General features: G+C 39.8%; 1 protein-coding gene across 5 annotated transcripts in view; it reads left to right on the top strand.

The window, feature by feature from the left end:
* osbp2b (oxysterol binding protein 2b) overlaps positions 1–19996 on the top strand; it is a 45910-nt gene that overhangs the window by 12887 nt on the left and 13027 nt on the right. For 3 of the 5 annotated variants that reach the window (XM_086076471.1, XM_086076469.1, XM_086076472.1), the window contains exon 3: positions 16315–16565. In XM_086076471.1, coding sequence (XP_085932597.1) covers positions 16315–16565 — 251 coding nt within the window. Of the gene's footprint in view, positions 1–6053; positions 6353–6640; positions 6735–16314; positions 16566–19996 lie in introns of those variants that run through there. The other 2 variants (XM_086076473.1, XM_086076474.1) reach the window with 2 other exon arrangements.

The following is a 19996-nucleotide window of genomic DNA, read 5'->3' as shown; positions in this document are numbered from 1 at the left end:
TCTCTGTCTTCACTCTGTTTCTTAATTGGTCCGCTCTAGCTCATGCAATACACACACATGGGATAAAGGATATTTCACTCACTGTCTTTGAACCCGCACAGGGGGGAGAGCTTTCATTCCTTAAATTTTTTTTTGACACTGAGCTAAAGATGACAAAAATTCCAACAAAATGAGCTAAAATTCATATCGGTCGGTTAACGTATGCGCGCGCAGCGTGTCTTTGAAAAAGGGGCTTGATTGGAGTTGATCTCTTTCGGATTCCCATTCATTCCTATGGGACTTTATTTGGGAGTTTTTTGGGAATAGCGTCGCCATGGTAACTGGGAATTCTTAGAAAAATAATAGCGCAGCGAGTCAGAGCGAGCCGCATCGTTTGATACCTCATTTGTCCCGGTGCGATCTACGGTTCGGGCCGCATTTTTGCGGAAAAGTCGGTGGAAGATAATATATGGAAGAAAAATAACTAGAAAAATTCCCGCGGAAATTTTGAATGGGCCTGCTAACTCTTGCAACTCTTTTCAATGAGCAGTTTAAAATTTCAACCGTTGAAATCGCTCAAGAAATGTGGAAGTTATAATCAACTAAAAGTATTACTGCCCCTTTAAGAAACATGCACATTCACGCACATACATTTGATTTTAACTAACATTTCAATGAGCTGAACAGTTTAAAATTTCAACCATTGAAATCGCTCAAGAAATGTAAAAGTTAACCATAATCAAGATCAAATAAAGTATCTTACTGTCCCTTTAAGAAATATGCACATTCACGCACACACATTTGATTTTAAGTAACATTTCAATGAGCTGAACAGTTTAAAATTCAAACCATTGAAATCGGTCAAGAAATGTGGAATCTACCATAATTAACAGTATCTCACTGCCCCTTTACAAAACATGCACATTCACGCACACACATTTGATTTTAAGTTGTGAGGAGACGTCACGCACCAACACTCCATTGATTTGTATAGGATTACGCTCACCTCAAACAAAAGCCTCTCGCGACTTAACGGTTGAAGATGCAGATTCCAGAAATGGCTCGTTAGAACGGCAAGGGTTTGGGGAACGCGAGCATGTTCTCAGTTTTTTAATCGGATGAAAAATGACCAAATGAGAGCAGGTTGAAAACTTATGATTGATCGAAAATGAAGAGGCAAAAACGGCGAAAATTACATTGAAAAGAGATCAAAAATGTGCGACTTCTCCTCGCTTAAAGTGAAAATAAAGGTACTAAATGACACCTTAGCCAAATAAAACTTAGTTCTTCAGAAAGCAGAGGCTTGTGGCTACAAAATGTGCGAATTTGATGTCTAGTGAGCAAAGATTGTGGCCATGGTGACGAGTTGAAGTGAAACTTTTGGAAATATATTTTTTGGTTCCCAGCACTCAGACCTTAATTAGTCACACTCTAAATAGGCGACTTTCACCCTTTGCTCACTGTCTTTGAACCCGCACAGGGGGGAGAGCTTTCATTCCTTAATTTTTTTTTTGACACTGAGCTAAAGATGACAAAAATTCCAACAAAATGAGCTAATTTTCATATCGGTCGGTTAATGTATGCGCGCGCAGCGTGTCTTTGAAAAAGGTGCTTGATTGGAGTTGATCTCTTTCGGATTCCCATTCATTCCTATGGGACTTTATTTGGGAGTTTTTTGGGAATAGCGTCGCCATGGTAACTGGGAATTCTTATAAAAATAATAGCGCAGCGAGTCAGATCGAGCCGCATCGTTTGATACCTCTTTTGTCCCGGTGCGATCTACGGTTCGGGCCCTATTTTTGCGGAAAAGTCGCTGGAAGATGATATAAAAATAAGAAAAATATTAAACCCTTTTTTCTAGGATAGTAATATGTGCCTGCTTGCTCCGCAAGCAGCAGCTTCGCTGCTGCTTGCTCCGCTTAGCAGGCCCATAATAAACCCTTTTCTAGGGTGGATAGTAATATGTGCCTGCTTGCTCCGCAAGCAGCAGCTTCGCTGCTGCTTGCTCCGCTTAGCAGGCCCATAATAAACCCTTTTCTAGGGTGGATAGTAATATGTGCCTGCTTGCTCCGCAAGCAGCAGCTTCGCTGCTGCTTGCTCCGCTTAGCAGGCCCATAATCAGAGTGTAGACAGAGAAAAAATAGATTTCAAGTTTCACTTCAACTCGTCACCATGGCCACAATCTTTGCTCACTAGACATCAAATTCGCACATTTTGTAGCCACAAGCCTCTGCTTTCTGAAGAACTAAGTTTTATTTGGCTAAGGTGTCATTTAGTACCTTTATTTTCACTTTAAGCGAGGAGAAGTCGCACATTTTTGATCTCTTTTCAATGTAATTTTCGCCCTTTTTGCCTCTTCATTTTCGATCAATCATAAGTTTTCAACCTGCTCTCATTTGGTCATTTTTCATCCGATTAAAAAACTGAGAACATGCTCGCGTTCCCCAAACCCTTGCCGTTCTAACGAGCCATTTCTGGAATCTGCATCTTCAACCGTTAAGTCGCGAGAGGCTTTTGTTTGAGGTGAGCGTAATCCTATACAAATCAATGGAGTGTTGGTGCGTGACGTCTCCTCACAACTTAAAATCAAATGTGTGTGCGTGAATGTGCATGTTTTGTAAAGGGGCAGTGAGATACTGTTAATTATGGTAGATTCCACATTTCTTGACCGATTTCAATGGTTTGAATTTTAAACTGTTCAGCTCATTGAAATGTTACTTAAAATCAAATGTGTGTGCGTGAATGTGCATGTTTCTTAAAGGGGCAGTAACATATTGTTGATTATGGTTAACTTTTACATTTCTTGAGCGATTTCAATGGTTTAAATTTTAAACTGTTCAGCTCATTGAAATGTTGGTTAAAATCAAATGTGAGTGCGTGAATGTGCATGTTTCTTAAAGGGGCAGTAATACTTTTAGTAGATTATGGTTAACTTGCACATTTCTTGAGCGATTTCAATGGTTGAAAGTTTAAACTGTTCAGCTCATTGAAAAGAGTTAGCAGGCCCATTCAAAATTTCCGCGGGAATTTTTCTAGTTGCATTGTGTTGTTTTATGTAGCGATATGAAGTATTTGCTTCTGATTTCATTGAGTTGAATTTCCTATGTTACTGCCAGTTTGCACAGGAAGCAATTGGTTTTCAAGTGTTTCTTGGAGACTTTATTTTTGACTTCTTTTTACAGTGATGGTGAGAAAGTAGTGGAGCATAATGTCTTTGTTTTTTTTGCCACCATGGATCAATACCATTTGTACATCGTCGGCTCCTATAATTGGCTGAGGTGAATAGCTCAAACTTTTGAAAATGTCAGCTTCTCTTTGGTTTAATTTCTGAACTGTGGAGGTTTGTTTCTTCAACTAAGCCATTTGTCTGGTTTTAATGAGCTCAATACTTTCTCTCTCAGGCTGTTGGAATGGTTTGTGTTCCTGCGTCTTAATGCAGTAAGTGGCTTAATGAGTCAGTTGGCTCTTGGTTTAGTTCATCTCCTCGATCCGCTTTTAACTATCTCTCTTCAAGCAAATAAACAGGGAAATGTGAATACCTGTTTAACATTGACATTTACAGAGAATGCTCAGCATTGTTTAGACCAACACAGATTTTACCTTCAGAGTTCCTACTTACTCTGTAGGAATATGGGATCCTCATGTTATCCATATTCACATAGAACAGATTGATTAGAACTGCAGTGGATTAAAAAAAAAAGTCTACACCAAGACCAATATTCATTCATTTCAAAACTTTCCACCACTATTGTGGCCTGCTGTATAGCCTGTACAGCTCAAGTGATTTAAAAATGGTTTTGAGGGGAAGTAAAAATAAACAACTGAGATAATGTGATTGCCTAACAGTTGAATGCAGTTTAAATGGTGACAGGTGTATGCTAATTCTCATTTAACATGAATTTCAATGTGATGTTAATTTTTAGCCCCCGAAAAAAAATTAACCCCCAAAAATATAATGTAGTTGTTATAGGTCACATTAATTGTGGAAAAAGTTTAAAAAAATATTTGTAAAGAGCATTGATAAAATGAGTATGCATCACTCAAAGGTTACTGTTCCCACTCGCTTGGTTACACTGAATGCGCTGAAGAACAGAATAATTATGGTCAAGTATCAAATTAATTGAGCGTTTTTGCATCAGTGCCTCTTCAAATGTGCTTCCGGACATTTAGGCTATATTATTATTATTTACAGTCCAGTAAATCTTCCTTGTCAGCAGTTCTTACCTCACTTTCCAACCACCACAACCTTTTCTTTTTTTTTTGCTGTTACTACATGTTTTTACATGATGCCAGCAATTTTCTTATAATGATGAATTAGTCTATGTATTTGGAAGTTTCATGTTTCCCTGTTTTTCCTCACTTTAAAATTTAATATATGGTTTTGTTAGAGACAGGTACTGCACATACTAACGTACAAGCATATGGTCTACTGAAAAGCGGTGTGACTTAGTAGTGACTGTTGGACCGCCGGACTCCCTGGGCTCTGCAATCTTATTTGCACTACATTAGTAAAAAACAAACAAACAAAAATGCATACACTCTGAGAACCACTGTGCCAATATACCAAATCATCTGACTATCAGGGGTAGGCAATCAATTTTGCCAAAGGACCACTTGAGAAACTATAGTGGTCATCGTGGGCCATGTCAACATGCTAACGTCAATTGTGTTACATATTAATTGAATGTATTTATATATAAAGCAGTTAATTGTATGATTTTAATAAGCTGCTACTTGTGGAAAAATAACATGTTTTTTCGATAATCAAAACATACATGTTAAACAAAATTATTAGAAGTCATATTAAAATTAAAACTACAATGTGCATTTATTTTTCCACATTTTTAAAGTTGACTGATACGAGCATCAGCTGCAAACTTATGTTATCCGTTCCTATTTGGCACTGCCAAATCATTATCAGGGCAAAGCCCCTTTTTCCTCTTTACTGTGCAGGAAATAATAATATAGCTAACATGAGGAACCAAATCGTCACTTTCAGACACAATGCTCTTGCTCGTGCTTGCCTTAAGATAAAAGCACCACATTTATTTTACATTTTAATAATAAAGATCTCACAATGGCGGGTCACAGTAATGGATATATACAGTATATAATGCCTTGCCGCCAATATATGAAAGATAGTCCCATGTTGGACCAAAATATGAACATTGGGGCACTGTTGGAGTGATGTTACTGAATACTAGGGTGACATAGGAGTGGATTTTCAGTCCCATCCCACTCCCACAGCAAAAAGCCCATCCCGTTACAGTCCTGGACAATAATAAAAAAACAATCCTGTCCCATCCCAGTCCACCGTCCCGGTGAGAACAACTCCCGTCCCGCTCCCATTCAGAATTACTCCCGTCCCGCTCCCATTAAGGAGGTCAACTGCATCATTACAACAACAAAAAACAGCGTATGGAAAGAATAATACAAATGGCTGCGCTGTGCATGTGTGTATCTCTCCAAGGTTTTTCCCCGAACGGATATTGAATTAACCCCTCCCCTGTATGCTCCCATGAAGTTTTTATCCTGTCCCATCCCAATCCCGTGATTAAAGATAAAGTTCACTCCCATCCCGCAGGATTCCCGAAAAAAATGCCAGCCTCTAATCGTGACACCGTTGGTCGTACAGTAACAATGACTTCTCAGTGTAAAGTAAAATTGAGTTCTTGTTGGAACTAAAAGTAAAGTAAAAGACTCTCAGAGAAAGCAGACAGGGAAAGAATGGTGTGTTTGCTATCTTTCCTTTGGACATACAACTGTGACTATATTTTCTAGCTTAATCTGATACATAGGTTCTTTTTGAAGCATCACAGCCTAATTTAATAGCATGCCATTTAGCTTTGCAGAAATAGCTGACTTTTGCTGTCAGCAGCAGGCGGGCGGGCTGTGCATTCTGGTCTTCGTTGAGTACATCAATGTTGGCCGGCCTGACCAGTCCTGTTTCCTCTCTGCTTCAACTCCCTCCGCCCCCCCCCCCCCCCCCTCCAATCTGCACTGCAATGAGAGAAGCGCGTGGAGGGGAATTGAAAATGTGCAAGGCTTTCTGGATGTGTGTGGCGTATGTGTTCCCGGAAGCAAAGCAGGAGAAGGGGATGGGAATGACTGGAAGGAGCGTCTGCGTTCCCTCCCCACATCCTTGTGGCGGCACTGTACGTATGGCCGTGAATATGCATGTGTGTGCGGGTACACTGCAATGCTGACTGGAAAAAGTGGCTGCCTCAGCCCTCCCCTCCGCTCTGCGATGCGTCTCGAAGAGCGTGGAGTGGAATCAGGGCCGCGCAGAGTGGGATGAAGGGCCGTAGATGCTGGGAGCCGAGAAGCGTCCGCTCCCTCTGTGCCTCGGGCTGCTTGAGTAAGCTCAACCAGGGTCAGTACCGCTCCGGCTAAAGCTTTGGCCAGGAAAGGCGGAGCTGTCACACTCCTCTCCATCTGTCAGATCAAAAACCTTCCGCATCATGCTATTTGAATTTTTCCAATCAGCCGTCATCCATCCATCTCCTTCTGGCATCTGACACCAAAGATGCTTGGAAGTCAGCAGCCTCCTACAATGCCGCAAATGCAGGTATATGCTGTAATAGGAAAAGAGGCAGCTTGTCCTGCCATTTGCCCTTCTCACTGCATGCTGTGCTCATCTCTTTCTGTCTCTCTTCCATGCTGTTTAAACTCCCACTTCCTCTCTCTTCTCTCCGCCTGCTCCACTTTCCATTCGCATGTGTGGATGAGCTGGAGGCTGCATTCCGGTCGAGCAGGTGTGTTGTGTCTGAAAATTACAGTGTTTTCTAAAGAATGCATCGCTTAATTTCTCCGTTTCTAATTTAAGTAGACTTCACTTTTACAAAATCATTGCTCTTTTACCAAGAAAAGTTACTATACTTTTTCTTTCCACTTCTCTTAAGATATCCTTGTCTTGCCTCTGTCAGTGTTGGATGGTTTTCTGTTGAGCAGCTGTGCTCTTATGCCTTGGGCTTTCTGCCCCCTCTTGCTGCTGTTTGTTCATTCAAATGAGTTTGACTTTGGCACCACACATGGGATTGTTTTAAGGCCTTTCACTGTCAGCTTCAGCTCTCACTCCTCCATATTGAAGGTAACTCAAAACAATGAGTCATCCAATATATTTCCACGACAAACATTACTCATTGTGACATGTTTTTGGCTTCAATAACAACAAAAATAATCTAGAATTGTACTCAGTGTTGCACATACTTTCACCAATGCTCAAATGTTAACAAAAGTGGGGAAAAATCATGGAGCGCGGTAGTTATGTTTTTGTGTCTGACGACACAAGCTGCAATTTATCCAATCAGCAGAGTGTTCTCTGACAAGAATGAGGCTGCAGTTGCCAATAGTCGTTTATAGTAAAGCAATACACAGCCACACATCAGTTGGGCAACATAAACATTAGTTATCATTATCTATTTTATTTTATTTTATTTTACTTGCTGTCGACTGAAAATAACATTACAGTTGCTCAGGTAACGACCAATCACGGCTCACCCGTTTTCTGAAGCTGAGCTGTGATTGGTTATTACTTGAGCAACTGTGATATCATTTTCAGTCGACAGCAAGTGGCAAAATGGCTGCCCCCCTCAGATGGATAAAAACTGCTGGATTTTGCTACTTCACTCACATTCCACAAATGCAATATTAAACAGAATGCTGTATTTAGACTAGTGGAGGCACATGCAACACATTATTGTAAATATTTTTTTTGCCGTGGACTTCCCCTTTAACATGAACAAGAGTAGCCAGCACTATACTGTACACTCAAAATCACATCTTAAATATTTACTGTAGCAGTTAATAGCTATTGTATGTCACTGTCATTTTTGGCAGGAATTTGAGACAGAGATACACAGAATAATACAGAACCTACAATATGACTCCAAAGTGTGACAGCTACAGACCACATTTTGAACCTCTGTGATTGGATTCATTGTGCTATTAGCATAAGACATGCATGAAATACATTCATTTTTAAAATAATATTATCAAGGCCTGATGGCTTTAACTCTCAGGTCGAGTGCATTTATGAATCAAAGTATCATGAGAGGTCTGTTGGCACGCCTGTGGATGTGCGATTCTTGAATACTCAGTTCCTGTTGAGTCCATCATTTTAAAATGTGCAGATATTAATGGGCATACTTAAAGAGTGCTTAGAGGCTAGCAGTACTATCTGCAGTGATCTCTGCCCTGGTTTTGATGGCCTACATTATGGCTCATTATCTTGTAGCACTGACACCAGGCTACTTAGAGTGTGATGAATCTCCATCTTGCCCTGTTATTGTCACTGACTCAAGGTTCACAAGCTCACTAAATTGTTTTCCATTTTTATCAATGGTATCCGGTGTGAGACAGTAACAGCAGGTGATAGGAGAGTTCCTAAAATGTCCCAGTATTAGGTATACCTGTAGTCATTTTGGATAAGCATTTTATTTTTAACACTTGCACAGGAAGGGCTTGCTTTAATCAAAACAAAATGTGCTTAATTCTGTATATTAAACTTTCTTTACTTTAGGTGGTTTTAATATGTTTTTTTATAGTTGGTTTTTTTCATATGCTGGCTTGATATGTCCATATATAAGGATGACTAGACTTGGCAACAGGTTTGTTTCATATAAAAGTTGTTCTGACAACCTCGACTTTAGTTTACTTTCTGTGTTTACAAAATACTTTGCACTATGTAGGAGACCGGGGCTAGTTGTATCACGGGTAAGTTGTCACATTGCAATTTTCTTCACCGCCAGAAGGCACAACGAAAAAGTGGAATACTAGTTTTCTTCGTATAAATGGTTAGGGGTTGTGTACTGTCTGAGAAGAGAATAGCACATTGTGAGCTGACATGAGTGCCAGTTATCTGTTTTCAACCCAAAGTAAAAGATTTCAACTTCATATATTTTTAAACAGGCGTCGTACATAGACAAATTCTCGTAGCAAATCATGTGGACTCGTTAGAGGAGAGATTCAGGCATCTTGTCATGCATCAGTGGCTCCTTTGTTTTAAGCTAACTTTAAACTATAGAGCAAGAATTAGCCAACATGGTAGTTTTAGGCAACTTGTCTCAGTCATTTTGGGGTTTGTTGTCACATATGCAAAGAATGGGCCAATGAAAAATACACCTCTGGCAACTCTGTTTACGTTTGCCAGAATTGTTCTTCAGATGATGAGTGTGAGGAAATTAATTTGCCAGATTTTGTTTCATAATTCCAGTTGTTGAAACTACAGTTATGCCCACATGTCAGGACTCGTATAAGTTTCACGATGAACCATCTATCCATTAACCTAAATTATTATTTTTTAATTCAATTTAATCTCAAATTTCCAGTTTAAGTGAAGCAAAACAGACATTTGAGGCTGAGCGCTATGACCTACATGCCAGCAGTTCCTAAGGACTTTATTCTATTTCATAATATTTTATGTTAACGTTTGCTCGATGACTATATGGTAAATTTTCAAGATCAATGATAAACAGTTTCTCTGGCTGTAAAAAAAAACAACAACAACAAAACAGGAGCATAAGGATAATTTTGTCTTTGTTTTATTAGTTGCAAAATCAAGTGTGACAACTTACCCATTGGTGGGGCAACATGTCACATGTCCACTCCCTCTATTTGATGGCTTACAACTCTGCACTGACACAAGAGTATGAAATGACATGAATACAAAAAATATACTTAAGAGTTTGGTCTTTCATCTGGTATACATTTTGTTTATATATGATGTATTGATTCCAAGAAATATAAAAAAGTATATATAAAAAAAAAAGTGCTACAACTAGCCCCGGTCTTCCCCTACATGTTTTGAACCAATTTGTTTGATTGTTTGTACTGGGAGAATTTGATATAGTTGAATCCCTAGATAACAAACCTCTATTAGGACTATATAAGCTTGCAATCAAGACAATATTTGGCTACTCTTTTATATATATTTTTTTTTGTCAATAGATGAATACAGAATATTGATGAAATTCAAAAGAAACAAATCAATTTACTTGAATAGAATTTCCCTGCCATCTTTTTGGCATAAATTGAAATGCTACAAAAATGAAACACATTGCTTAATTGCGCCAATGAATCTTCCCTTCTTTCTGCTGGGCTGCACAGCTTTGATAGGCATTGATCAGTTGCTTTACTCTCATTTACTTGTGGAGAGCCGCGTGCTACATAACTGGCTTTAACCTCTCGTCTCCTCTGTCTGTCTCCTTGTGATGTATGGAGCTGGTTAGCAATTACTGGCCAGTATTCCACGCCGCCCCCCCCTGGAGACCCATCCTCTCATCTAGTGTGTGCCTGCCTCTCTTTGTATATGCTCATATATTCTCTTTCTCCTTCACGCCCCATAAAAACAGCACTAGAAGTACTAGGGTGTGCAATATCGGAAAAATAAATCTGACATCTTTTCAGGGTTTCTAAAACACAAACAAGAACATAAAAAAAAAACATTTGTATAAATACTTTCCAGGACTGCTATATTAAATTCCACTCATTTATATAAAACAGAGCACTGCCAACCCTTACCCAATATTCAGTGTACATTTCTGCTACTTGAAAATTACACTTTGTTAATGTACTACTATCTTTTCTTAATTTAAAGAGGTGGAATTGCAATTCCCCAAAAAGTTACTTGGTGTTCATCTCCTGTCACAGGGTGACATTTGAGCTGGAGGCAGCGCTCCACTTATCTGACAGCTTCTCCGCAGGGACAAGCAAGGCGAACCTCAGCGATGGGGCAACATTCTACCAATTAGACTACCAGAAATGTGTCTCTTGCCACTCTGTGTACAGAGTGCACATGCACACTGTGATGAAGGTCAAAGCAGTGATGCTGACGTCCCATATATGATCTGTGAATTTGTATTCAAGGTTATATTTACAGAGATTATATCCTCCTCTGAGAAGTGGAATGGTGGTGGTGTTGTCCAAGGTGCTAGTATATGGGGGAGGTGGTCTGCCCTTGAGGCATGACTTGTGTGATAATGGGCTCCAAGTGTTGCCTCATAGTGCTATTTTCTCTACACCAGAGGTGTAACTTTTCAGCAAGCGAGCTACTTATAAAATGTTAAAAATTATCTGTTTTCTTTTTATAAAATGGAATACAGCAGCTGCTGCTAGCCACCCACAAGCACTCCTCCAAATGATAATCAGTCTTAGTGGAAGGGCATAGCATGCAGTAAGTGGAGTCGAATAATGCAGTCAAGGAAGTAGAACATTTCCTCAAGTTGGGGTACATGTCAAACACACTGCGACTGGTGTAGATAAAAGCGCTATATACTATAAGTGCACTCCATTTAACATATATGACATTGTAGGAAATTAGCCCTCCTTCCATTCCCTTTTGCTTTTTCTTTGTCCAGCTCAACCACTTATTTTTTTATATACATTTTTAAGAAAAATTTCAAGAAATATATTGAAGGCAAACCAGGCACTCCGTATTCTGCAAGAGTTTTGCTTCACTCGGTGTGAGGCAGGTGTCATACCAGATAAGATGTCCGACTGGCGGCCCTGCATGACAATCAAGTGAGAAACAGCATAGTGAGGACTGATGATTGGTGTAGGAAGCCAGAAAACACTCACGCGTAGGGAGAACAAGAACCTCCACAGTGGAAGAAGTGTCAAACTGTGAGGCAAACATAGTCATTTTTATACTACCAGGCTGCCTCCTTTAAAACTAGATATTAAAAAAATAACAATAGATTAAATAGTTGTTTTGAACAATTAAACACCCATCCCAAAACCGTTATTAAAGACAAAGGTTGAGTGTAGAAGTTACTTAGATTATAGCATTTTGAACATCTGCGATAGGCTTGAAGGGCACTTTGATGTTTTACATTATCTACAAATTTTTTGCTCAGGTAATGGGAGAGTTTGCATTTTTTAAGAACCACTTTTTTATTTTAAACTGTCAGTATAACCTGACAGTGTTACAGTTCAAAATCATCCTTCTCTGGCCCCATCTTTGACCTCTAATTAGATTTTTAGGAAATCACGGCACCCGGGAGAAACGAACAATAAGACAAATATAGAAGGTGTGACTGACAAGGTGCTAATCATTTTCCGTGCACTCGCAGCCACTCTCTTAGCTCACACTCAGCGGCTACTTTGGACTTCAGGTGCATTACTGAAACTGAAAGTCCACTTCTGAAAAACAGAAAAATGCCCATCACTCACTCAACAGACTCAGAGTGAAAAGACCTGTATGTTCCGTACGAGACTCGAGAGGGAGGGTTATCGAAGCGAGGCTGTGTTTCAAATCTTGCTAGCAGTTTTAAAACTGCATGCAAACTCCCCCTTCAGTTCGGCAATACGATTTGTATTTAACTTCGCACATCAAAGACTTGACGCAGACCCTGTGTATGCTCTTTGAAGCTTTCAGCCCAAGTCGCAGATGGCTCTTGAGTTTTTGGTAGGGGAATTGTACAGCAGGCATTGCTGCTATAAACAGCCCCTGTGTGAACAAACATGCTTGTGGACATGTGACAGTTTATTTTAAGTGGCATTGCTGAGAGCTGCTAAACTCGCTGGCAGATTGAGGTTGTGGAGTCAGAGCATGCTGCAGCAAAATGCATTTGCAGCTCCCAAATGCTGTGTATCTTATATTGATAGTATCACTGGGCGGCAATTGATGTGCTGCTTGTTACCGCTGTGTATGTTACGAGGCCGAATGAAAAGATGAAGCTCTGAGTAGTGACTTGGGAGTGACAATGTTGTTAAGTTGCGCAATCAATCCAAGAGCTGTGAGCATTTGTTTGCCACTGATATTGCCTAATGTTCCAAATTTTTGTTTGATTTTCAGTAGCATGACTTGCATATAGGTTATCTGCAACAATGACCGCCGTCTTTCACAATACTGCATCAAAAATGAAAGAATACTGTATGGACATGCTTGACAAGACAGCCTCATCAAAATTGTAGCATAAAGAGAATATCAATGTCATAACGTGTGCATTATTAGCTTCTTCTTTTTTTTTACAGAAACATGGAGTATCTCAAAAACTATAGAGCCAATTCGGAAAAAATTGCAATACCATCCTGGCAAGAGTAAACCAAGTGTAAATAAAAGCAAATACAAGAAGATAGACATAACAGCAAACTGTACAATATGATGCACAAAACACAAAATAATAATAGTAACATGATCGGAATGATGACGAAGGGTAGAATCCTTGTACCAAAATTGTCACTTTTCAAGAGACCCAAAAAATGTCGTGGTTTTTTTTCCCAGTCATTAACATTGCATTGCAAAGAGAGCAGGCCATTAAAACTGGTCAATAATTTGTCAAATGAACAACCACGTGTGGACTGACCAATAGTATGGATTTGTGAAAAAATATAAAATTATGAAATTGTGACTTAGAAATTTCCGGCTTGACGCCAGCGATTCATAACCACACAAAATCGTATTCTCCAATCTAAATAATGCTCACATTACCACATAGGACTACAAAAATAAGCAAACAAACATTATTGTAAATACCTTTCTGACATTTTGTCACAATAGTATGCTATTAACTCACAGCTAAAAGCAAATGTTTTTGATAGGGTTCTTAACATTGGATCTCATTAGATTGTGCAAATTGTACCTAATGGAGGGAATGGCCAAGTGTGTACATTATGCCATTTTGGGTTTTCTTCCTAACAGCGACTTCTCTTTGCTTTTAAGACACACAAAATGCCAACATTAATTCCAAGTCAATTTAATTAGTCTTGTTCTGGTCTCATGAAAGCATTTTCAAAACCAAGCCATCCTCCCCAATTTTCTCTTTAAAGTTGCTCGGTTGCTGTCATGCATTATCAACTTTAGTCTTGTACAACTTTTATTATTATTATGGTAGTATAATTTTTTGCTTTGCAAATTCTTGTTATAATGCAGTTAGACTCTGTAGCTGTACTGCGGAATATGTCTGCGTGGAATTGTTCACAGCTCATACAGCGGCAGCAGCTTAGCTGTCTGCGAGAATGTTGCTTCTCCCTAGGTGAACTTTTGTTACCTCGATGAAAATGTAAGCTTGGGAATGCAGACACGGTGAGATCTTTTTTGTCCCTCCAGTCCTTTCTCACATTCCCCTACTCTCGCTTTTACTTTCTTTCTTCACACTCCCATTTTATACCTGCTGCTCTTGACCATCATTTCAGATGCTTTGAACAGCAATCCTCTTATATCCTACATTAGACACAAAGTACATTGTTCCTGCCTGACTGAGTAAAGCAGCTAAACATTATTTAACTTTGGTGCTACAAAAATGGTTATAGAGCGTTCCTCCTTCTACATCCCTATACTGTAGTGCCACTCCAACACCTTGGTAAAGGAGACATGCCTTTTTTTCATTATTTTTAATTATTATTATATTTTTTTTAACCATTCCAATTGACCTGTCTTTTACATGTTTTCGTCAAAATACCTCAAGAATCAAGAATTATAGGCCACTTAATTTATCTATTTATTTATTTTTTTAATCTTGTTTTGATCATGCTGAAATTAGCCTTTTTTGTGGGTTGGCCCTGCCTCAAACACTTTGTACAGTAAGTCCGTAAGTTTACCGAGCAATAATGTGTGTTACACTTATCAGAAGCTGCTGCTAATCTTTGCATCCAATAAAACCTTTCCGCAAAACTGCTTAGGCTACGTATTCAAGTCTTGCTAACTTTTCTCACAGTCTCTAACACTATCTGTGATGGGCTGGTGGGGCGAAGGGGCTGCTTAGAAATCTTGAAGGCTCAAAGATGCTATTCTCTCTCTCTCTCTCTCTCTCTCTCTCTCTCTCTCTCTCTCTCTCTCTCTCTCTCTCTCTCTCTCTCTCTCTCTCTCTCTCTCTCTCTCTCTCTCTCTCTCTCTCTTTCTCTCTCATATATAGTGTCAGGTTTTGGTACGTGTGCACCTTTTTACTACGGCCAACTACGTTTCTTGTCCAAATCATTGTTGAGACAATTAGATTGTTTTCAGGCATCCACAGCAATCACGGTCTGTCACGTTTGCCCGTCCCGTCCCGTCCCGTCCCCTTATGTTGTCTCACAACCATCCTGTTTTGTCCGTGGGGGACTGTAATGGGGCTGCCATGCCCACAGTTAATTAATTGTAAACATAGCTACCATAGTTTTTCAGACGGTGCGGGGGCTATTATAATGCAAATCAACCACACAATTACATGACAATCTGGCAAAAATTAGAATGTGTCACTCACAGATGCATTATTGGAAATTAATTTACATGGGTATTTGATTTCACATTTGATGGTTAGGCAGGTTCTCCAGAGACATAACTATTTGTATGCAAGTGATTAAAAAGCAATTTTCCAAAATATGCCCCCTTGAAAATTCAGCCATATGGTTTTGTTTTGTCAGCTTCATTTATGAAAACACACGAGCACAGATGCTTTTCTTTTGGGATTTATGAGCTCAAAACCCAGCATGTCAAGCCAAAGGGTATTTACACAGCACATTTCTTCAACAGGGCAGCACAATGTTTTATACAGAAATGGGTTGTACTGTATTGGCGAAGTGCAATTGCAAATGCACATTGATTTTAAACAGGCACACTATATATTTAGCATACTTATCAGTGTACTGAATAATGGAGTTGTTTCCCCCCCCCCAAGTCTTTCTTTAAATTATTGTAGTCAGTGACACTGTTAGTTTCCCCTTGTGCTATGTGTAAATATTCCGTTTGTATTTGATTTGAAATTGTAACAAAAAGTTGTTATAGAAAGTCTCTAAATGATTACATTTGATTGTTAATGCCTTAACAAGGGTGTTTCCCTTCGTAATGCAGCTCTGATTTCCGTTTTATTTTGTGTGTGTGTGCATATGTCAGTGGGTGAGTAATGTAAAGCTGACACTGCAACATTCCTGTTGTATGCCCTGTTTAACCTCAAGTAGCCTATTTTATGAGACGTTATCGCTGGTAAAGGCAGCTGTTACAGCAAAGCCTTGTGGGTTTGTAAAACTTATGAAACTCCAAATGCCCTTGACATGATTTACATGTACAACTGCTAAGGTGCTAAAGTTTAGTTAGTGTATGTCAGTGGAAGCCATCTTATGAATTACACTCCCGGCTGATTGTGTGACAGAGAGCACCTTATTGTATTGGTGAAGAAATAAAAACTGAGATTGACTCTATTTTAGTGTATTTCGAGTATTGTATACTTACGGTATTTAAGTATGGCAGTGCTGGTTATTGAGCAATGACAAAGGTTGAATATTTTAAATGCAAACTTTAAACTTGGAGAGTTAGCACAAAGTAACAGGAAGTGTGTCATACAACGGAGGTTGTGCTTTGTGCAGAGAAAATATCAGATCCAAACCATTTTGAAATAAATTTCCCATCTTGTTTTCTAGATGACTCCGGAGACGAAGAGCCGGCATCCCAATCGGACCGCAGCGAGATTCAGGGAACTTTAAAGATACTAGTCAGCAAGCTTGATGACCTCAGCACATGTAATGACTTGATTGCCAAGCACGGGGCTGCCTTGCAACGTTCTCTCAGTGAACTTGAGGGCCTGAAAGTTCCTGTGGAGGGAGGGGAGAAGATCAAAGCAGTCAACGAGCGAGCCACCCTCTTCCGTATCACTTCCAATGCTATGATCAATGTGAGTAGCCTCTCGCTAACACACGCATGAGTGAGTTTGCCAAGACGTGATCAAAATGCATTATGAGAAAATTTGGAATTCCCCCAAACTGCTCAGCAACTTCTACAAATGCATAGGGAGCATCCTGACCAATTCCATCACAGCTAATATGGCAATAGAGTACAGTATGTGACCCAGTGTCGGTACCAGATTTGATCGGGCTGCCAGACTGATGACGTCACTCTACAGGATTGGCTGGAAATTATCTGGTTGATGTCAAAACATTGGAAAGAAAATATAAAATATCTAAAATATTAACGATTTAAATAACAAAATGTATGGACTGAAATTGTAAAAACGTAAATAAAGCTAAGAATATAAAAGCAGGAAAATAGCACAAATGAGCATTTGATTTTCATTGATTATGGTGGCACCTTTGGACAAAAGCGGTATTGTTTTCCCTTTAATTTCTCTTGAAAGAACCACATTACCCAACTGGTCCACTTGGGGCAGGATCTCATCCCCAACCCGGAAAGGGCACCCTTTTCCGACTGATGACCATGGTCTCGGATTTGGAGATGCTGATTTTTATCCCAACCGCTTCACACTCGGCTGCGAACCGCTCCAGTGAGAGTTGAAGATCACAGCTTAAAGAAGCCAACATCACCACATGATTTGCAAAAAGCAAAGATGCATTGTTGAGGCCACCAAACCGGACCCGCTCAACGCCTCTGCTGCGCCTAAAAATTCTGTCCATAAAAGTTATGAACACAATCGGTGACAAAGGGCAGCCTTGGCGGAGTTTAACCCTCATCGGAAACGAATTCGACTTAATGCCGGCAATGCAGACCAAACTCTGACGTCGGTCGTACAGGGACCGAACAGCCCGTATCAGGGGGCTTGGTACCCCGTACTCCCGGAGCACCCCCTACAGGACTCCCAGAGGGTCACAGTCAAACACCTTCTCCAAGTCCACAAAGCAAATGTGGACTGGTTGGGCGAACTCCCATGCACCCTAAGGATCCTGCAGAAGTTGTAGAGCTGGTCCACTGTTCCATGCCTGGGACAAAAACCACACTGCTCCTTCTGAATCAGAGATTCGACTTCCCGACGGACCCTCCTCTCCAGCACCCCTGATTAGACCTTACCAGGGAGGCTGAGGAGTGTGATCCCTCTATAGTTGGAACACACCCTCCGGTCCCCCTTCTTAAAAAGGGGGACCACCACCCTGGTCTGCCAATCCAGAGAGACTGTCCCCGATGTCCGTGCAATGTTGTAGAGGCGTGTCAACCACGGCAGCCCCACAACATCCAGAGCCTTTAGGAACTCTGGGTGGATTTCATCTAATCCCGGCCGGGACCTTGCCACAGAGAAGCTTTCCAACCACCTCTGTGACTTTGACTTCAATATATTTTGCTTTTATATTCTTAGGTTTATTTATGGTTTATTTATTTAATTTTAGTTAATTTACGTTTTTACAATTTCAGTCAATTTTGTAATTTAAATTACATCTTCAATATTTTCTGTCCAATGTTTGACGTCAACTGGATAATTTCCAGCCAATCCTGTAGCGTGACGTCTTCGGTAGGCGACCCCTGTACTATGTGGCAGCCCGATCACATCTGGTACCAACACCGGCAAAGAAAAATCAGTTAGAGATACAGTACAAGGCAATAATGGTTAAGTAGGTCAAATTTCTATCTCTTTTATCGGTTAAAAATAGTACTGTCAAGCAATGAATTTTTTTTAATTAATCGCAGAATTGTTTGTAATTAATGGCAGTTAACTCATTCAAACCCAAAAATGTATAAAATATGTTTGTTTTCTGTTCTTTGTCCTACACTCCAAAAAATGTATTTTATATATTTTTTTATTTTTTATTTGTTTTTTTTTTATGCTAGAGAATACAGAAGGCTTCGCTACAGCTTCTGACATGAAGAGGTGGCTTCAAGCAATGGTAGTTATTACTAAAAACGCCCAGCAGGTGGCAGCAGGGTATAAGTGATCAGGCAGGGCCGGCCAATGTTGCAACAAGCTATTTTTCCCAGTGTTTTCAACAGATTTGTGAATAATGATTAAACTTAACTATATTCTTATGCTAATTGCTGCAAAACGGAAACAGATATAAATATAATTTTTTTCCTGATGAAAGAAGAGACTCAAATTTGTATTTTGGTAGCTTCCATGTTTTTATAGCAATAGAAGAGAATATTCTGTGGACGTTGAAAAATCTGTCAAAATCCAGTAAAACAGCCGGGAGCGAAAGGGGGTTGCTTCAGTAAAAATGGCTGGGAGTGAATGAGTTAATTACAATAGACAGGCTGAGCCATTTGCTAAACATTGACATCTAGTCACATTTAAAACTGTTATTGCTTCACTTTTCTGCCTGGTGTACCCACAATTATTTGCGTTAAATCAGACACATTTTCCAACGCTGTACTGTTCACTGTATTATGAAACTAAGATAAACTGCAGTACTGTATTAGAAAAGCAGTATCAAGTTACAAAAATGTATCTTTTGTTCGTTTAAAGTTTAATTTGTTTAAAATATGTCTAAATTATATTCCCAATATTGCTCATTTGCCTTTATAATAAGCACTATGCACATCTTGTGAAAATGTTACCTTGATCACAACACAAAATGTAAAGCATGATAACCGATCCAATCATGCTGGATCTAACTAGTAGCGGCACAACAAGAGTTGCAAATTTCTGTATGAGCGTTGGGGGTTGAAGTGTAGAAGTAATGACACTAAATATGATGGTGGGTGTGTGAGAGGGTGTGGAATAGCCACCTTCGCTCTTTCAAACTCACTCCCTCTGACTGCTGAGTGTCACAGCTTTCTGGGTTGCAGTAGCACTTCACTCTGGACAACTGCACAAGGTGTGTTGACTGTCATACTTTTATTATTCTGTGGTCACTTTTGTTTCTTATATTTACTGACCAAATTTTAGATTAGACTGCAAGTACTCAGATTTTAACATAATTTCTAGGATGGAATACAGTAATAGCCAAAACTGTTAATTTATTTTTAATGTTATCCTTTTTTGTGTGTGTGTGTGTGTGTTTTTTGCAAGGGAAATTTCAACCGACTGGATTGTTATAATACCATTAGGTTTACCAAGAATGTGCTTCTGACAAGTGGTCAGTGCGAGCTCTAACTCCCTGCGGTCATTTTACTTTCATACATCTAAATGGCTCTCTTAAAGGGGAAGCAGTTTAGATTACGGAATGCAGGGACCCCTGCAGCCATGGGGGTGCTCTTCCAAGTGCTGCTTCCAGAGAAATGGCGCCAACGCCTGTAGACAGGCAGTGATCTCTGTGGTATGATTATGGATGCCACACTTGTCCATTTAGGTGTGATGTAACTTCCCACATATGTCACGCGTGCATGTGGGTGTGTGCGTACTGCACGTGTGTGCACTTGCTGACTGATAGGAGTGCTTCCCAG

This window comes from Leptonotus elevatus, chromosome 5 (assembly GCF_054856555.1).
Source record: "Leptonotus elevatus isolate MCC_2025b chromosome 5, RoL_Lele_1.0, whole genome shotgun sequence".
NCBI lineage: Eukaryota > Metazoa > Chordata > Actinopteri > Syngnathiformes > Syngnathidae > Leptonotus > Leptonotus elevatus.
The sequence above is the reverse complement of the archived record's forward strand: the minus strand, read 5'-3'. Positions and strand labels throughout refer to the sequence as shown.